Genomic DNA, 17,375 nt, shown 5'->3' on the forward strand with positions numbered 1-17,375 from the left:
TGGAGGTAACGGGTTTGGTTATATACCAAACCCTAGTTTTTAGCCTAAATCCCATTTTTTACCACACAATTTTTTGTTGGTGGGGGAGGTTTTCGATACTTTGTGATTTTTGTTGATGATTGCACTAGAATGACTTGGATTTATTTTATGAGGCATAAGTCTGAAGTTGTGGATAAATTTGTCTTGTTCTTTAGAATGGTCCAAACCCAATTCAATACCACCATCAAAACTCTTCGATCTGATAATGGGAGGGAATTTGTCAATAGCTATATGGCCCAATTTTGCCAAGAAAAAGGAATGATCCACCAGACATATTGTGCTTATACACTTGAACAAAATGGGGTAGCCAAAAGAAAAAATAGAACCATCCTAGAAATCACCCGGGTCTTAATGATCGAGTCCAAAGTCCCTAAACATTTTTGGCCAGAAGCCATAGCTACATCCGTCTACCTCATGAACCGACTCCCCACTAAAATTCTTAACCAGAAAACCCCTCTTGATATCCTATCTACACTGTCCAAAATTCCCCAATACCTAAACCTTCAACCCAAAATCTTTAGGCGCACCATCTATGTCCACATTCCCAAACACGAAAGAACCAAATTGTCTCCATATGTGATTAAATGTGTCTTCCTCGGGTATGGAGTGAACCAAAAGGGCTACCGATATTTTGACCCCAACACCAAGAAAATTACCACCACCATAAACTGTAACTTCTTGGAAACCGAGTTCTTTTACCACACCCACCTTAGTAGTCAGGGGGAGAGTGATCCAGGTAATTCTGCGGACTACCTAAGTTGAGTTGTGCCACTTCCAAATTTTTCGATTGAGTATCTAACAGAGCCAACAATGGTCACTACCGCCGAGCAGGTCTCGCCACCAGAGTCATCTCATCCGCCCCCTGATCCTTCTCCGACGATATCCGAGGTAATTCATGAACCAAGTTCCAATACAGTTTCCGCTGACTCTATTAGTACAGAGATACTAGAAGAGGAGAACACAGTTAACAGTGATACAGGGAGGTATGTTCTTCCTCCCCGGAGTACAAGGGGGATTCCGCCGAAGAGATATTCCTCCGAGAAGATTGGAAAGAAAAGCCGGTATGGAGTGGCGAACTTTGTACAGGCAAACTTGACAAAAATGGCGCGGGCTTTTGAAGCCGCACTATATGAAGAAGAGGAGATTCCGCAGTCAGCAGAGGAAGCTATGAAGCACAAACACTGGAGAGAAGCCATGCTCACTGAGATAAAAATACTAATGAGAAACAACACATGGGTGAAAGGGAAACTGCCCGAATGAGCGAGAGCTGTCGGATGTAGATGGGTGTTTACGATAAAACGGAGACCAGATGGCACGATAAAGAGGTATAAAGCCAGACTTGTGGCTAAAGGGTACACCCAGACTTATGGTGTAGATTATGCGGAAACTTTCTCCCTCGTGGCGAAAATTAGCACTGTGAGAGTGTTGTTCTCAATTGCTGCCAACAAGGACTGGCCAATTCATCAATTTGACGAGACGAATGCCTTCCTACATGGGGAATTACCGAAACCAGTCTTCATGGAACCACCACTTGGGTTCACAAACGGGTTTCAACATGGAGAAATGTGCAGGCTGCAGAAGACATTGTATGGGCTAAAACAATCTCCAAGAGCGTGGTTTGGAAGATTCACAGAAGTGATGAAGAAGTATGGATATAAGCAGAGCAATTCTGACCACACGCTGTTTATCAAGAAGAGAGATGGTAAGATCACGTGCTTGATCATATGTGTGGATGACATGATCATTACTGGGGATGATAAAGAAGAGATGACTGAGCTCAGAAAGAACTTGTTCAATGAGTTTGAAATGAAGGATTTGAGACTTCTTAAGTACTTCTTGGGAATAGATGTACTAAGATCAAGAAAGGGGATATTCATCAACCAAATGAAGTATGTACTGGACTTATTGGCCGAAGTCGGGATGCTAGATTGCAAACCGGCAAACACTCCGATGATTTAAAACCACGGACTACATATGAAAGAAGAAGCGAAGCCAGCTGACAGAGGAAAATACCAGAGGTTATTGGGAAAACTAATCTATCTTTCACATACGAGACCAGATATTGCCTATGCTGTGGGAGTTGTGAGTCAGTTTACACATGTGCCTCAAGAAGAGCACTGGGAGGCAGCTTTCCGAATTGTTCGATAATTGAAGGGGACGGCCGAACATGGCCTTTTGTTTGAGAAGCATGGGCACTTGCAGATACATGGATTTACCGATGCTGACTGGGCTGGGAACCCAAATGATAGGAAATCGACTACAGGATACTTCACATTCGTTGGAGGTAACCTTGTGACATGGAGAAGTAAGAAATAGAAGGTGGTAGCACTCTCTAGTGCAGAGGCTGAATTTCGAGGGATTAAGAGTGAATTGACCGAGCTACTATGGCTAAGGAGACTAAGGAAGGAGTTGGATCTTTACTCATCTCAAGCATGCAAGTTATTCTGCGACAACAAGGCTGCGATCAGTATCTCCGAGAATCCAGTTCAACATGATCGAACCAAACATGTGGAGGTTGATAGACACTTCATAAAAGATAATATTGAAGCAAAGATAGTTGAAATGCCATATGTCAAGTCCAAAGACCAGTTGACTGATATCCTAACAATGGCCGTGAACTCGAAGTCTTTTCAAAATGTATTGTGCAAGTTAAATATCGGCAATCCCGTTACTTAACTTGAGGGGAAATGTTGGAAGGAAATCACGTATATCCGGAGGAAGATGTGCATAATTATCTCTTGCCAAATCATAGGAGATATGATATCTTTGTAATTAATGTAATTTAGATTTTCCTTATAGAATTAGTTGTTAGCCTATATTATAGTGCAAAATGTATCATTGAATATGAATCAGTGAATAAGAATTCCTCTTTACCGACTCTAATCTCTGTTCTACAATTCCAAAATCAACCTCTTTAATTTTTCTTAATATTCTTATTCAAAATAACCCATTATTATGCTCAAAAATCAAAATTAATGGCATAGCAATGTATATGCATGTGATCCCCCCAACATGGAAATGTTTGTCGCATTTATTATACAATTTACTTGAACAATACCTCGAGTTTCAATAATGGAATTTATATATATATATGATGATACTCTATTATTAACTCAACAGTTATATCGATTAAAGCTATGGATATAAGTTGTTTGGATTATGTAAAACCCACTGTGTGTTACACATATCCTGACAATTTGATAGGACAAAATGCTAAGGATTTGTCATAATTACTGTGTTGATGATCCTACAAAGAGCCCTTGTCCTACATCTTTTCAAATTGAGTGTGAAGTGTGTTGCTTTCCATCTAAATTTTGGTTGCTATTGCAACTCTCTATCCTCACAGTCATGCATAAATCAAGGGACACCACGACTTCAATATTATATACAAAAATATGGATCAAGAAGTCGATCTCTTTTTACTTTCACATTTTCGACCTAATATCTTTGAAACATGTCAAATGGGATGCTGTTGATGTTACTAGAAATAATCTTATCCAGAAATGTTTATATATTTTGCGTTGGATCCCAGACATTGGTAGTGGGTATTTGGTTTCTTGGGATAATTTTTACTAAAGTTTAACAGTTAGAATACAAAATTTATACAGCTATCATGTATTATTTGTCTCCTTTTTGTTCTGATTCATTTGCCTTTTCCAATCTCTGCAGGGTTCTCACCTTGACCATCACCGTTTCTCTAATTGTCATTCATCACATTTTCATTATTCAATCTAACCATATTCAACTCTACTTGCTTATTGTTTAATGAATAAAATCTCGAATTTTATCGAAAATGTTACTTTTAGCCTATCGAGAACATCGTCTTAAGGTTGAAATAGTTTTTGGACTTATTTTTCCGCATTTATTTAAATTTTTTTTGTTTTCGTTTTATTTCTTTTTGAGTTACTAGGGTATCAAAAGCATAGTTAGATTCATTGTTTTACAATCAATTTTGATATTAATTAATTTTGAATTCTAGAAATCAGGGTTTATGTGTTTCTCTCCATCAGTTTCGGTCATTCGGCCTCGTATAGTTCAGGCAAGAATCTGGCGAGCTAATTTAAATTTCGTTGCCGGATTTTAACTTCAAGGGTTTTTTGAACTCATCCAAAATTAAGACAATGAACTATATTTTGCCTGTTGATGAATAAGATTATTTACAATCTCAAAAATTGTCCCACATGACTCATAGGTATACTTTTGAAACTTGGCTCACATTCTATGACTAACTTGTCTACTTGCATTACTATGATCATCGTGGGCAGACAAGGGCTGCCTCCATAATGCTGTGTCCAGGACAAGATTGAAAACTGATAATTTGATTTTGACCATAAATTCTTAATGTAGGAATGAGATTAATGATGAAACCAGAACTAGATTTTTTTACTTTAATTAGCTAGATTTTTACTTTAATTACGTTTGTACGTCTAATTCAAAGATATCAACATTCACCACTTGATCAGGTCCATTAATTCATCATGATTTGGTTTACTAATTATACATGTGTTAATTGTGTTTTAAGTTTGAAAAATATGGTAAAACCAAAAATTAAGCCAAACTCAGAAATGGAAACATCTGTATACTATCATTCAAGAAATTATTTAGGTCGTCACATAGTTATCTTAACTGAAGAAAAATGTGTAGGAACTTGTAATAAACTCCAAGATTATTTCATTCTATAGTAGTAGGAGTATAATACAGAGTTAATTGCATTAAAAAGAAAATGAAATTTTGATTTGTTCTCAATTATCACACAACGAACAAATCAGGTCGTTTATGTGCAACATATTATTGATGATTTTCAATGAAACGACATCATTTTTTCAAAGAATAGATAACATCGTTTAACTCACTGCCGGTGACATCCACTATGATTCCTCGACTTACATATCAAATAATTTCACCAAATATTTTTGGCTTTGGGATAATTGAAAACAAATCAATACTTCTTGATTTTTCTGACTTATTTTCAAAATTGCAAGACTAACAAAAAATTGGCAAACATTTGCTCATGAAAGCATAGAATTTACCATCTCAAAATGGGTAGATGAAGACATGAAGTGATCATGAACCACAAATATGTAGGAAGTATACAAAAAAATCTTGTACAACTTCAATCATGGAACTTTGACACCATACAACTATACAAGAGAAGCTCAACTCAATTATTTATATTTTTGCACATGAAAAACTGATAGTATCTCTTTCATCATGATACATGGCGCTGCAAAAATTTATGTCTAGCTAAAACATATTCAAAGATGAAACTAATAAATCAAACCTAATTTAGAGAACAAGAAAAAAAAGACAGTGGTCAGCAGAATTTTAAGGTCTAACGTTGTTGGCTCCCGCAGGAGTGACACGTGGCGGAGATGGAATCCAACCTCTCCTTGATCCTCTCGGCTCTCTGCACCTCCTCGCGCGCTCTCTCCCACATGGCGCGCGCGCGTGCGAACTCCGACTGCGCCATCTCCATCTCCCTCCGCGTCAGCTCCCTCACGCGCTCCGCGTACGCCTTCTCCGTCGTCGCCAGCCGAATCTGCTCCGCCGCCTGCCACCGGAGAGCCTCCACGCAGCTCGGTGGAGCCCTCATCTTCCTCATCGCCGCGCGCTCCGGCGTGCTCAGGCTTATGGACAGCTGGAGGTCCAGCGGCGGATCGTGATCGGCCGGCTTTGATAGCCTCTCCGCCGACAGAGGAGATGCGGCGGCGCAGGAGAAGAGCTGCATCTCTTGATGACTTCCTTCCATTAGTAGCTATATAGAGAGCCAATGAATGTGAGCTATATTTATATATTGTGGGGTTGGTTGGTTATTGGGAAATGAGGGCGATGTATGATGTATATATACATCCTATATATATATATATATAAGGGTGAATTAATTGAGTATAAATCACGAAGTCTGGTCAAATTCTAAATCGTTTTCATTTTTCAAAGTTTAATGACAAATTGTGAAGATCATAAATTCGTAATTGTTCCACGACGATTTAATTCTTCCCTAGAAAATGCGGTGTTAAGTTGGCGCACACATGTAAAGTAGTGATGAATAGTGACGCAAACACGTACTTATTGATTAATATTGAAACGTGAGAGTGACTAAACGATCTAAGAACCTAAAAAATAAAAATATATAGAGATGACTGTCATTTAAATCACATTTTTTTGTTGACGATCTATTTAATCTCATAACTTTTGAAACTCGAATATAAAGTTATAACTTTTCAATTTTTGCAATGGTTCCATAATGGTGAAAATCGAAACTAATTAATATGACGATATGATCAAGTATGATGTGAAAACAAAATAAAGTTTATTTTGGACAAAACAACGACATTTGGTTTTGATGTTTAATTAGAATAATGTCGATGTGGTTTTGTAGTCGTCGTTATTAATTTCGATTTTGACCATTAGATAGCAAAAAATTACAAAATTTATAATTTTATGTTACAGTTTAAGATTAGAATGAAAATCGATAAAAGATAATGGTTTAAATAATACTCCCTCCACATTTGTCATTTTTTATGTTCATATTTACTTTTTCCATTTTAGTAAGGGAGTACACTTTCCATTAGCTCATTACATTTACATTTTATTATAAAATAAATATATAAAGTATGATCCACATTCCACTTAACTTTTTCAACCAATTTTCATTCACATTTCTTTAAATCTGCACCAAGTTGAAGTGGAACTTTAATTGGTGGACAGAGGAAAATTATAATAAAATAAATATGGTTAAAATAAATCAATTGCATGAGAACTTTGAAGAGGTGAAATTTTGTAAAGTGTTTGCTAAAAAAAGGGCTAAATTTAGTTACAGTATTGAGTCCATTTTCCGATGCAGAGAAGAGGACTGGGGACCAGCAATCATGTAATTCTTGCATCTTCTATGAATAAAGGGATCTTGGACTGTATATTATACTTTATTGTAAGTTGTAAATGTCTGGGTTTAAGTGTGTGTTCGTTGCTTGAAATTCAACTACTAGTAGTAGTCATTAGTCAAGAATGTGTTCAACCGATCCATGGAGAAACGACGAGAGTATTGGATTTGGTGGTTTTTATCATGTGGTGCATATAAATAGAGGAATAAAAACAGTTTGAAATTTGAATTCATCTGTATATTGTAGCACAATGTGACACATCGCGTAAGCAACAGGCATAAGCAAGCAACTTGTATAGCAAATGTTGAGAGGTATTGTTCCTCTTGGCTAGAGAATTAGCTAGAGGTGTTCTAGAACCGAATCGAACTGGACCAGAACCGGTGTTTCATGGGTTCTGTAAAAATGGAATCAAAACCGGACCGTGCAGTAGGGTAGGCAAATTTCTACGAACAACGGATGGCGTGACTAATTGAACCACTTTACAAAGTTGATCGCACTCTATATATCATCGGCGCCATATGGATTCATAATTTGTAAGAGGGTTGGAGAAAATATGGAAGATAAAAAATTGAGAAGAAGATGAATGTTATGAAAAATACTGGTTCTACATATCAATATTTTTAATAACCACCAAAGATACTTTTGAAACAACATGTAATGAGATATTGCGGTATTTCAAAATTATAGACGTACAAATTGATAAACAAAATGCATTCATTGACAATTGACTCCTTCAAAGTTTATTAAATTGCTGATGAAACTGAGGAACCAGAATCTCTTCTTAGTTAGGTCTTTGATTCGAATTCTTGGTAATACATATATGTATGTATGTAAGTGATGGAATAATTATGTAATTTGTGTCTAAAACAAGTTGGGGTAAGTTTAATTTTTGTAAGGACAATTTGATTTTGTGTGGCGGGCCTAACCTGTTGCCCTTAAAATAAAGAGAGAGTAGAAATAATGAAAGGATATTAACTTTTATTGAACACAGAAAGGCCACATTTTGGCAAGTGGAAGACTTGGGCTTAAAAATAAAGTTGATATAACATCATCAAATCTTTGACATGCGCCGCTGCCGCCAGTTTGTCAATAAATTTCACCTGCATATTATCTTCGTTGGAATCCATTTTAAATGTTTTCCACTATAAATGATTATGTGAAAGTTAGCATTCAGTCTAACGGTGGATTTAGGGAACGAAATCCATAGTCAAAAGATAGATGTAATGCATTACTTATCATTGATAATGAATGACAACGAAGAACGAAAGTGAACCTCAATTCAGAAGATTTTGGTGGCGCTATTGTATCATAAATCGGTGGAGTAATAATTATTACTCCTATGAAACTCCACTACAATGATTTCTCCTTTCCCTTCGTCTCCTCCCGCTCTGCCACCTCCTACGATTCCACCGCCAATCATTTGTGCTCATCGTGCTCGTGCGCGCATGGTGCCTCATGCCAAAATATCAAAAACGTATGATGGTAAATGATCCATGCCGCTCTCAAGCTATTCAAAGGTTGATTATTAGGTGTATATGTTATTTAATTAGCTCGTCAACTAAACAAATCAAGCTTAAATACTCCACTACTAATACTAGAGGTGAGAAAAAAATCGAAAATTGAATATCCGAATCAAATCAAATCGAAATTTTGAAATTTGATTCGGTTTTTCAGTCCGATTTTAAAAATGCAAAATTTTCGATTTTTCGGCTTTGTTTGGTTCGGGCGAAAAAAACACCGAAAAACCGAATTATATTTAAACATAATATTATATATATATTCCATTAATTTAATATATTATATAATATAATATATATTATATTTCATATAATATGTATAATTCTATTAATATATATATATCCTATATTCTATTAGTATAATATATTAATTTAATACTATATATATTATATATATATTTCATATAATATGTAATATTACATATAGGGTCATGATCTATGACAAACACCTCTTAACCATATAACTAGAGAACAAATCATAGCCACAAGATCAAGAAAATCAAGGGCTAGTATTAATACATGTAATTTTCTAATTTAAGGAGAAATTAATTCCCTCAATCACAAATTTACTCCACAATAACAAGGCGGGGGTATAATTGTCATTGCAGCCAAAATAATGTCATTGGCAAATTCACAAATTCAATTCGTTTGAGAACGAATTCTTCGTTGAGCTCCGAGAATCTGAGCAAGCGGAAGCAGGCGGCGGAGAAGAAGCCATACCGCGGGATTCAGATGCGCAAGTGGGGGGAAATGGGTGGCGGAGATCAGGGAGCCCAACAAGCGCTCCAGAATCTGGCTGGGCTCCTACTCCTCCCACGTCGCCACCGCCCGCGCATACGACACCGCCGTCTCCTCCTCCGCGGCCCCACCGCCCGCCTCAACTTCCCCGACTGCGTCCCCGAGTACTGCCACCAGGACCTCTCCGCCGCCGCCATCAGGAAGAAGGCCACCGAGGATGTTGTACTGTACTGTAAATGCTTCAGAAAGAAGGGGATTATCTCATACGTGGCTAAGTTGTGTTGATGAATTGATAAAATGTGAAGTTTGGCAGTGCTTATATTGCTTGTATAATGTTTTGAGGCTCAAATCTTTGGTTGATCATCCTCTCTGTAAAAAGCAAGTAATTTGCAGAATGAATAAGGAAGGGTACTTGTGAATGTGATTTTACTTCACTCTTTTGTGAACAGTAAAATCAAAATAAGAGTGATGTCTTTTGTGAACAAGAGTGAAGTAAAATCAGAGTAAGAGTGATGCGTTTTGTGAACAAGAGTGAAGTAAAATCAGAATAAGAGTGATGTGTTTTGTGAACAAGAGTGAAGTAAAATCAGAATAAGAGTGAAGTAAAATCAGAATAAGAGTGATGTGTTTTGTGAACAAGAGTGAAGTAAAATCAGAATAAGAGTGAAGTAAAATCAGAATAAGAGTGATGTGTTTTGTGAACAAGAGTGAAGTGAAATCAGAATAAGAGTGATGTGTTTTGTGAACAAGAATGAAGTAAAATCAGAATAAGAGTGATGTGTTTTGTAAACAAGAGTGAAGTAAAATCACAGTAAAAGTGATGTGTTTTGTTAACAAGAGTGAAGTAAAATCATGCTAATAGTGATGTGTTTTGTTAACAACAGTGAAGTAAAATCATCAAAATTTTGTGTATTATTTCACATATTGATTTTTTAATTTTACAGCAGCCTAATACAACAATATCGTAATCTATTTTCAGTTATACCATCAAATCAATAACAATAGCCAAGAAGATAATGAAAATTTAATAGATAAACCTATAAGTATTTAGTTTAACACAGCCAAAGCCCGAAGCAAAAAAACACATAGGAGCGAGTTTGTAATTAGTTTTCTATTAGTATCAAATCAAATCTCTAGTTTATAATAAGTATCAAATCTCTGCCGCAGCATCGTCAATGTGACGCGATTGGTGGGACATCATGAACTAGTTCATCTTCTCCTCCATTGCATCGCAGCAAAATTTCTATCCATTTTCATTCCTTGCTCATTTAATTCCTCCCTTATTGGCTACAGAATAATGGCTCCAAAGCGTGATCACCGCCGTGAAACGCCTCCACTTCGGCGCCGCGGAGAAGATAAAAAAGAACGATCTCAGTAGCTCGTTTTTTCTGTTCTGGAGCAGAACATCAACAATCTCAATCTGGAAGAAAACGAATCGCGTATGAGCTAATGAATTTCATAATGTAATTTCCAAAAATACCCTTGGCCTATTTTATATTATTAAAATAAATAATATTTGTTCCATTAAGATGTGTGGCTGAGATTTGTTCTCTAGTTATACACTTAAAATTAGTTATATCTTGATCACTACCCATTACATATATATTCTATTAGTGTATATAAAATAAAATATACTACTATAGTACTCCCTCCGTCCCGGGCTACTCGCTCATTTCCTTTTCGGCTCGGAGATTAAGGAATGAGTGTATAGGAAAGTCAAAAATGACGGCTGTAGGTGAAATTTTTTACTAAAAATGGAAAGAGTGCAAGTAACTTGGGACGCCCAAAAAGGAAATAAGTGCGAGTAGTGCGGGACGGAGGGAGTATATAAGTTGGTGACTCAGGTCGATAGCACGACGGTGAAGACTGAAGACGGTGTGCAGTAACTGAAAATCGCATTTCATACAAACGACGAATAGCAATCAGTCGCATACGTAAAACCCCCCTCTTTCAAAAACCGCAGTTTGCTCGAGCACCATCACATTTCTCCAATGGCAACAGATCTGCACCCCCCACTGCCCAGATCCGCCACTGATTTGTTCGGCGATCCAATCGACGACGCCCACCCGCTATGGCTGAACCCCTCCAAGTTCTCCGACCCGGAATTCGATCCGGAGTCGTACATCTCCGATCTCCGCACCTTCGTCCCCTTCGACACTCTCCGCTCCGAGCTCCGATCTCACCTCGGCGCTCTCAAGCACGAGCTCGTCGAGCTCATCAACCGCGACTATGCCGATTTCGTTAGCCTCAGCACAAAGCTCGTCGACGTGGACGGCGTCGTGGTGCGTATGCGTGCCCCGCTCCTCGAGATCAAGGAGAAGATCTTGTCCTTCCGCGGATCCGTTGACAGCTCCTTGGCGGCTCTGCAGAGCCGGCTCAAGCAGCGCGCTCAGGCCAACGAGGCGCGGGAGGTCTTGGAGTTGCTGCTCGACACATTTCATGTCGTTTCTAAGGTACGGCTGGTTTCGATTGGATTCAGAATTGGCGATTCATATTTCTAGATCATGAAGTTGTTCCTTTGAATTTTGTAGTTTAGGAGTTCATATTGATTGGATAATGTTTGATGAAATGTGAATGTGTACTGCATGTCTTTAATTGGTGTGAAATGTAGCAATATCTCTGAGGACATTGATTTTGTTCCTTTATATTTTGTAATTTAGGAGTTCAAATTGATTTGATAGTGTTTGATGAAATGTGAATGTGCGTGTCTTTATTTGGTGTGGAATGTAGCAATATCTCTATGGACATTGATTTTGCCCTAGTGAATCATTTCAAATCATAGCTATCGTACACTGCTAGCCTTAACTCTGAGGAACAAACCACTTTGCTACTAGTATTTGTGGTGAGGGTCCGTACATGAATATGGAGGACGAACGGCGCTGGAGATTGCATTCGAAATATCTTGTTTGGAAAGTTTGTTTGAAATGGATGCGCTACTATCATGTCGGATCAAACACAAAGTGTTAAGAGTACTTCTTTTCTTCACCCCCCAATTACAAGAGTCAGCCTTTGACGACTGATCTGTATATCAATTTTGCGGGCTATATGGTTTGTATTTTCGTGTAAGGTTCAATGAATGGGGATATATGGTTTGTAAAGGAATTCCTATTTTGAAATTGGACGAATATGAGTTAGATTAATAAGCATCAGATAACTAAGGGAGCTCGACGCTGAAGATAGTTGCAACTCTAGTAAAGAAGTTTTTCTATTTACATGAGGCTCTTCCACTGTCTTACATATTGGTTCTTAATTTCTTACATTGTTTATGTGTGATGAAAGCTTATAATGTCTGTTGCCAGGTTGAAAAATTGATAAAGGAACTGCCAACTGTTCCAGCTGATTGGCCAGGCAGTAACATCAACTCTGCTGAGAAGGGTCAAATAAGCAATGGTATTTCTTTACAACATGCAGAAAACGGAACCAACCTCCGTGAAACACAAAGCATGCTCCTGGAGAGAATTGCTAGTGAAATGAACCGCCTAAAGTTTTATATTGCTCATGCACAGGTCTATCTTGCTCCATCTTGTACCGAGGCTTACATCCTTCTCTTCATTATAAAATTATGGCAAATGCACTGAAGACTTTTTTTCCATGTATTGATAAAACTATACTGGACTTTTATCATTGTGGATTTTTGTTCAACAACTTATAGTAATTTGACTCTCAACTGTTGAAAAATCGTATTTTACATATAGAGACCTGTAATACTGATTCTGATTCTGTCTGTGATGGCAGTACAGAACATGCCCTTCATAGAGAACATGGTGAAGAGGATTCAGAATGCTAGCTTGTTGCTAGATACAAGCTTGGGGCACTGTTTCATAGATGGGCTGGAGCACAAGGATGCAAGTGTTATCTACAATTGTTTACGTGCATATGCTGCTACTGATAATACCAATAGTGCTGAAGAAATTTTTCGCTCAACCATTGTAGCACCATTCATACAAAAAGTCATCCCTCATGGCTTATCTGTAACTGTTGGAGGGTCCACTGGAGATGATCTTGAGCAAGACTATGAAAGGATCAAGCAACATATTGAAGATGACTGTAAATTTCTGTTGGAGATATCTTCTACAGGTGTTCTTGTTTTTCAGTCAAAATAATACAATTCTCCAATTCTGTTCTCCTGAAATTATCATGTTACAATGCTACACTAGTTGTTGCTAGTATCAAATTGTAAAAATGAGGATTTCTGAGTTGATTTGTTTTGCTTTGTATTTGTATTTGTATTTTTATTTTTCATTTTTTGCATTTATTTCTGGACCCTGTGTAGTGTGTGCATGCGTTATGGACTTGCATCTCTTCATGACTTGATGTATCAACAGTATTATAAGTTTCTTAACACATGTACTGATTGTGTCAGTATCTCAATTTTTGCAGAAAATTCAGGTCTTCATGTTTTTAGCTTTCTGGCAAATTCTATACTCAAGGAGGTCTTATCAGCCATCCAAAAGGGGAAACCTGGGGCTTTCTCTCCCGGAAGGCCCACGGAGTTTTTGAAAAACTATAAGTCAAGCCTAAGTTTCTTGGAATATCTTGAAGGTGGTTGATGGGCTTTTAACATTCTATTGGCTCGTGACTTTTATCCTGTGTTACATTTTATGCTCATGCCCTTTGGTATTTTTCAAGGTCACTGTCCCTCTAGGTCTGCTTTTGCCAAACTCCGTGAAGAGCCAGTCTATATAGAGTTCATGAAGCAATGGAATACTGGAGTTTATTTCTCATTGAGGTATGTATGACAATTTATATAATTTCCTATACCTGATGCGAGGCCTTAAAAATCTTGGGAAGGTTGAAATTTGAACTGTTGCTTTGCAACCTCAGGTTCCAGGAAATAGCTGGTTCTTTGGATTCTGCACTCACGACTACTACACTTGTGCCGTCCCCGAACCTGGAAAACTCTCAAAGTTTGGTATTGAAGCAAAGTATCTCTCTTATGGATTGCTTGAGATCGTGTTGGAGAGATGATGTTCTCCTGCTTTCTTGTTCTGACAAGTTTCTGCGCTTATTTTTGCAACTTCTTTCAAGGTCAGCATGCTCTATAGTTTTGGTTAATAAACTTGAGCATTAGGATTTCAACCTGAACTAAAGTTTTTGTGTGAGATCTAATTGTTTATGGTGCAGATACTCCAATTGGTTGTCAGCTGGACTTAGTGCTCGAAAAGCTGGTAATGCAGCTGCCACTTCTGGATCTGAATGGGCAACATCTGCTTCCCCAGATGATTTCCTCTACGTATGTATCTCACCTAGTCAGATGATATCTCTGCAAATAGATTTTCTTGCTGCCTCCCCCCCCCCCCCCCGTATTTAGCCTTTGTTTACCTACCAAGTTGAGGATGCCATATGCTCTATGGCAGGTAGATTGCTATGTCCTGTAAGACCTGAAATGACTAACCAACCAACTGACTCCTAAAGAGGCTTTTATTCGATTTACCTTCCTGTCTAATAAAATAAGGATATTGTGCTACTTGTAATGAAGTTCTGTAGCTACTCTTTGCCTGACAAAATAGGTTTTATGTTGCAGATAATTCATGATTTAAATAATCTTGTGGAGGAAGTTCGCAGTGATTATCTTGACCATGTACTCGGGCTTCTCAAGTCTTGTTCCTCTGAAGTACTTGATCTTGTGAAGCAGAGTATTTTACAGGGTAGTGATTCCCTAAAAGTTCTTCAGACTCCTGTAATCAATTCAATTGTAGAAGCTCTTGTTGAGAAGTCTGTGGAGGTTAGTGATCTTTTTGCCAATTTCATTTCAATTCCTAACAAATAGTATTAGAATGTAATGCTGCTGCTAGCAATAGAACCTTTTCGCGGATTTTTCCGGCAGATCGGTTTTTCCTATCATTATTTGTGGATATTGCGTTGATGTGAGATGAAAAATTCTCTTCACCGGAACCACCCTGATGCATGTTTCAATAATTTGTGTAGGATTTGCGACAAATCAAAGGAATAACTGCAACATTTAGGATGACGAACAAACCTCTTCCTGTTAGGCATTCACCCTATGTGTCTGGGGTATTGCGCCCTTTAAAGGTAAGAATGCTTTAGCTCATGAAACTTTACATCTTAGCAAGAATGAATTTCAGTCTACTCTTCTTAATTACTGGGAGCAATTGACTTGTTAGAAGTATTGTTTTCAAATGTACATACTCCTATTGCCTGTTGACCCTGAAACCACTGATTTGAGAACCTAGTCTGTTCTACGTCATGCTTTTTGCAGCATTTTCTGGAAGGGAAGCAGGCTGCTAGATATTTGACCACAGAGCATAGGGAGGAACTCTTACAGGGCACTGCTTCTGAGATCACTCGTCGATATTATGAATTAGCTTCTGACCTTGTTAGTGTGGTAAGTGAAACCATCCGGAGAACTTTTTCTCCTGGATCTGATTGTCCATATTTTTTAGCTATTCTGAGAGTTAGTTTTCCTATTCCTAGCTCTTTCTTAGGTGTTCAATAATATCATATTATGCGAACCTCATGGAAAAAGCACTAACATAAAAGCTACATTTCTGTTGTCATAATAGGTTTGAATTTAACCAACTTGAACAATTATGAGGGATATTTAGATCTCTAAGAATTTTTCTTGCGCCCCCTCTTTTAAAACCTACAACAGAAGAATTAACACAAGGTCCCGTGTATAGGATTTATTGTATTATTAAGAAGGTAGTTGTAGCTGCACTCAAAAGTTTTAGGCATCAAGTAAATCTGCGATTTCTGTTTTATTTTCGGGGAGATCACCTACAACCTGATATTCAATTGACAGGCCAGGAAAACCGAGACATCACTTCAGAAAATACGTTTGGGCGCCCAAAGACGAGCTGGAGCAAGTTCAGATGTCTCAGACAATAACATATCTGATACAGACAAGATATGCATGCAGTTATTTCTTGATATTCAGGTGATATATAACTCTAATTAAATGCTGTGGAAACCGTAAGCCTGGCACTATTTGGCTCACTCTTAGGAGTTTTATTTGATATTCAGGAGTATGGGCGTAACCTTGCTTTGCTCGGGGTTGATGCTACTTCTATGCCGGCATATCGTTCCTTGTGGCAGTGTGTTGCCCCTTCGGAGAGGCAAAACACCATAAGCTTCTAGTGCAGAATTTCGACAAAAGTGGACTTATGCTAGAAGAAGAGGAAGAGTGAACCACAGCGGCCAAGATATACTGTTTTTGTTGTCCTTATATTGAGCCATTTTTCATGTGTAGGGTAAATTACTGGCTTATTTTATTTCATCTTCCGAGGTCATTCTGTCTGTTTTTAGCATTCTTATATGTATAAAACTGAATGACCGATGGAATCAGTCTTTTCTTGCAATGGTACTGTTGTCAAGTTTGTTTTCGATACAACAAATATACATATATATCTTATGTGATTACCATCTATGAGCATTACGCTAGTCAATTGCATGTTTATTGTTGTTTGTTTTATCTTATAATTTTAGTTTGTTCCTAGTGAGATATGTTCAGCTGGGCGACACTATGTGGTGGGCGTGAGGTGAGCGACTGCTGACGTGTTTAATGAACCATCATTTGTTTAATGAGTTTTCCTTAAATATTCTCTCTTTAATAGTATATTTTATTGTAGTGCGGCCTTCAATTTTCTCTCATACGCTCTTCTTCTTCAACCATACGAGTGATAATGCTCCACAAATAGTCAAATGAAGCAATACTAAAAAGTATATTTTGCTTGTTATTATAAGATTTTATAGGCAATTACTGACTTACAGTGAGTAGGACTAATGTAATTTTTGTCTTTTGATAGACTCCTGCAAAAGTCTGGTAGTCATCTTCACTATCCCCTTCCTACCCACTCGCTTATATGCAAATTCTACTTTTTTTTAATTTATTGAAAATAATATCCTCAATCTTAAGGGAAAGAAACGAGTTCAAATGAGATGACCATGGATGTCTCTTTACAAAGCGCAGTTTTTATAAAATAAAATTGCAAAAAAATCTGGTTTTCAAGAAATTTTATGATTACTTAAATAGAAACTTGTGAAAATTAACTGCATAAAAGTATTTGGTTTCCAATTGATTAGGAATATTTGACATTCATTAAATCCTGAAAGCAAAGCATTGATTCCATGGTGAAAAAACACTTACTAGTCACTCGTATGGAGAAGAAGAATGTGCGAGAGAGAGAATTGAAGGCCCACTACAATAAAATATACTATTAAAGAAAGAGAATATTTAAGG

General features: G+C 37.5%; 2 protein-coding genes across 2 annotated transcripts; one reads left to right on the plus strand and one right to left on the minus strand.

Moving 5' to 3' along the window:
- Window positions 1-5,371: 5,371 nt before the first annotated feature.
- LOC121760848 (zinc finger protein SHOOT GRAVITROPISM 5-like) lies at window positions 5,372-5,788 on the minus strand. The gene has a single exon (XM_042156450.1). It carries the CDS (start codon window positions 5,786-5,788, stop codon window positions 5,372-5,374), a length of 417 nt encoding a protein of 138 aa, XP_042012384.1.
- Window positions 5,789-11,049: 5,261 nt separating this feature from the next.
- On the plus strand, window positions 11,050-16,592 carry LOC121760268 (conserved oligomeric Golgi complex subunit 2-like). The gene is made up of 12 exons (XM_042155916.1): window positions 11,050-11,628; window positions 12,475-12,681; window positions 12,916-13,252; window positions 13,556-13,717; window positions 13,805-13,904; window positions 14,000-14,203; window positions 14,300-14,408; window positions 14,700-14,900; window positions 15,104-15,208; window positions 15,396-15,521; window positions 15,939-16,073; window positions 16,160-16,592. The coding sequence occupies exons 1-12, from the start codon at window positions 11,167-11,169 to the stop codon at window positions 16,271-16,273; spliced, it is 2,262 nt and encodes a 753-aa protein (XP_042011850.1). The 5' UTR covers window positions 11,050-11,166; the 3' UTR covers window positions 16,274-16,592.
- The last annotated feature ends 783 nt before the right edge of the window (window positions 16,593-17,375 follow it).

This window comes from Salvia splendens, chromosome 13 (assembly GCF_004379255.2).
Source record: "Salvia splendens isolate huo1 chromosome 13, SspV2, whole genome shotgun sequence".
Lineage (NCBI taxonomy): Eukaryota > Viridiplantae > Streptophyta > Magnoliopsida > Lamiales > Lamiaceae > Salvia > Salvia splendens.

Bases quoted from the DNA above. Each gene is read 5' to 3' on its own strand.
- LOC121760848 (XM_042156450.1), bottom strand. From the start codon at position 5,788: ATGGAAGGAAGTCATCAAGAGATGCAGCTCTTCTCCTGCGCCGCCGCA.
- LOC121760268 (XM_042155916.1), top strand. From the start codon at position 11,167: ATGGCAACAGATCTGCACCCCCCACTGCCCAGATCCGCCACTGATTTG. The intron at 14,204-14,299 runs GTCAGCATGCTC...TTTATGGTGCAG, and splicing joins TTTTTGCAACTTCTTTCAAG to ATACTCCAATTGGTTGTCAG. The intron at 15,209-15,395 runs GTAAGAATGCTT...TGCTTTTTGCAG, and splicing joins GGGTATTGCGCCCTTTAAAG to CATTTTCTGGAAGGGAAGCA.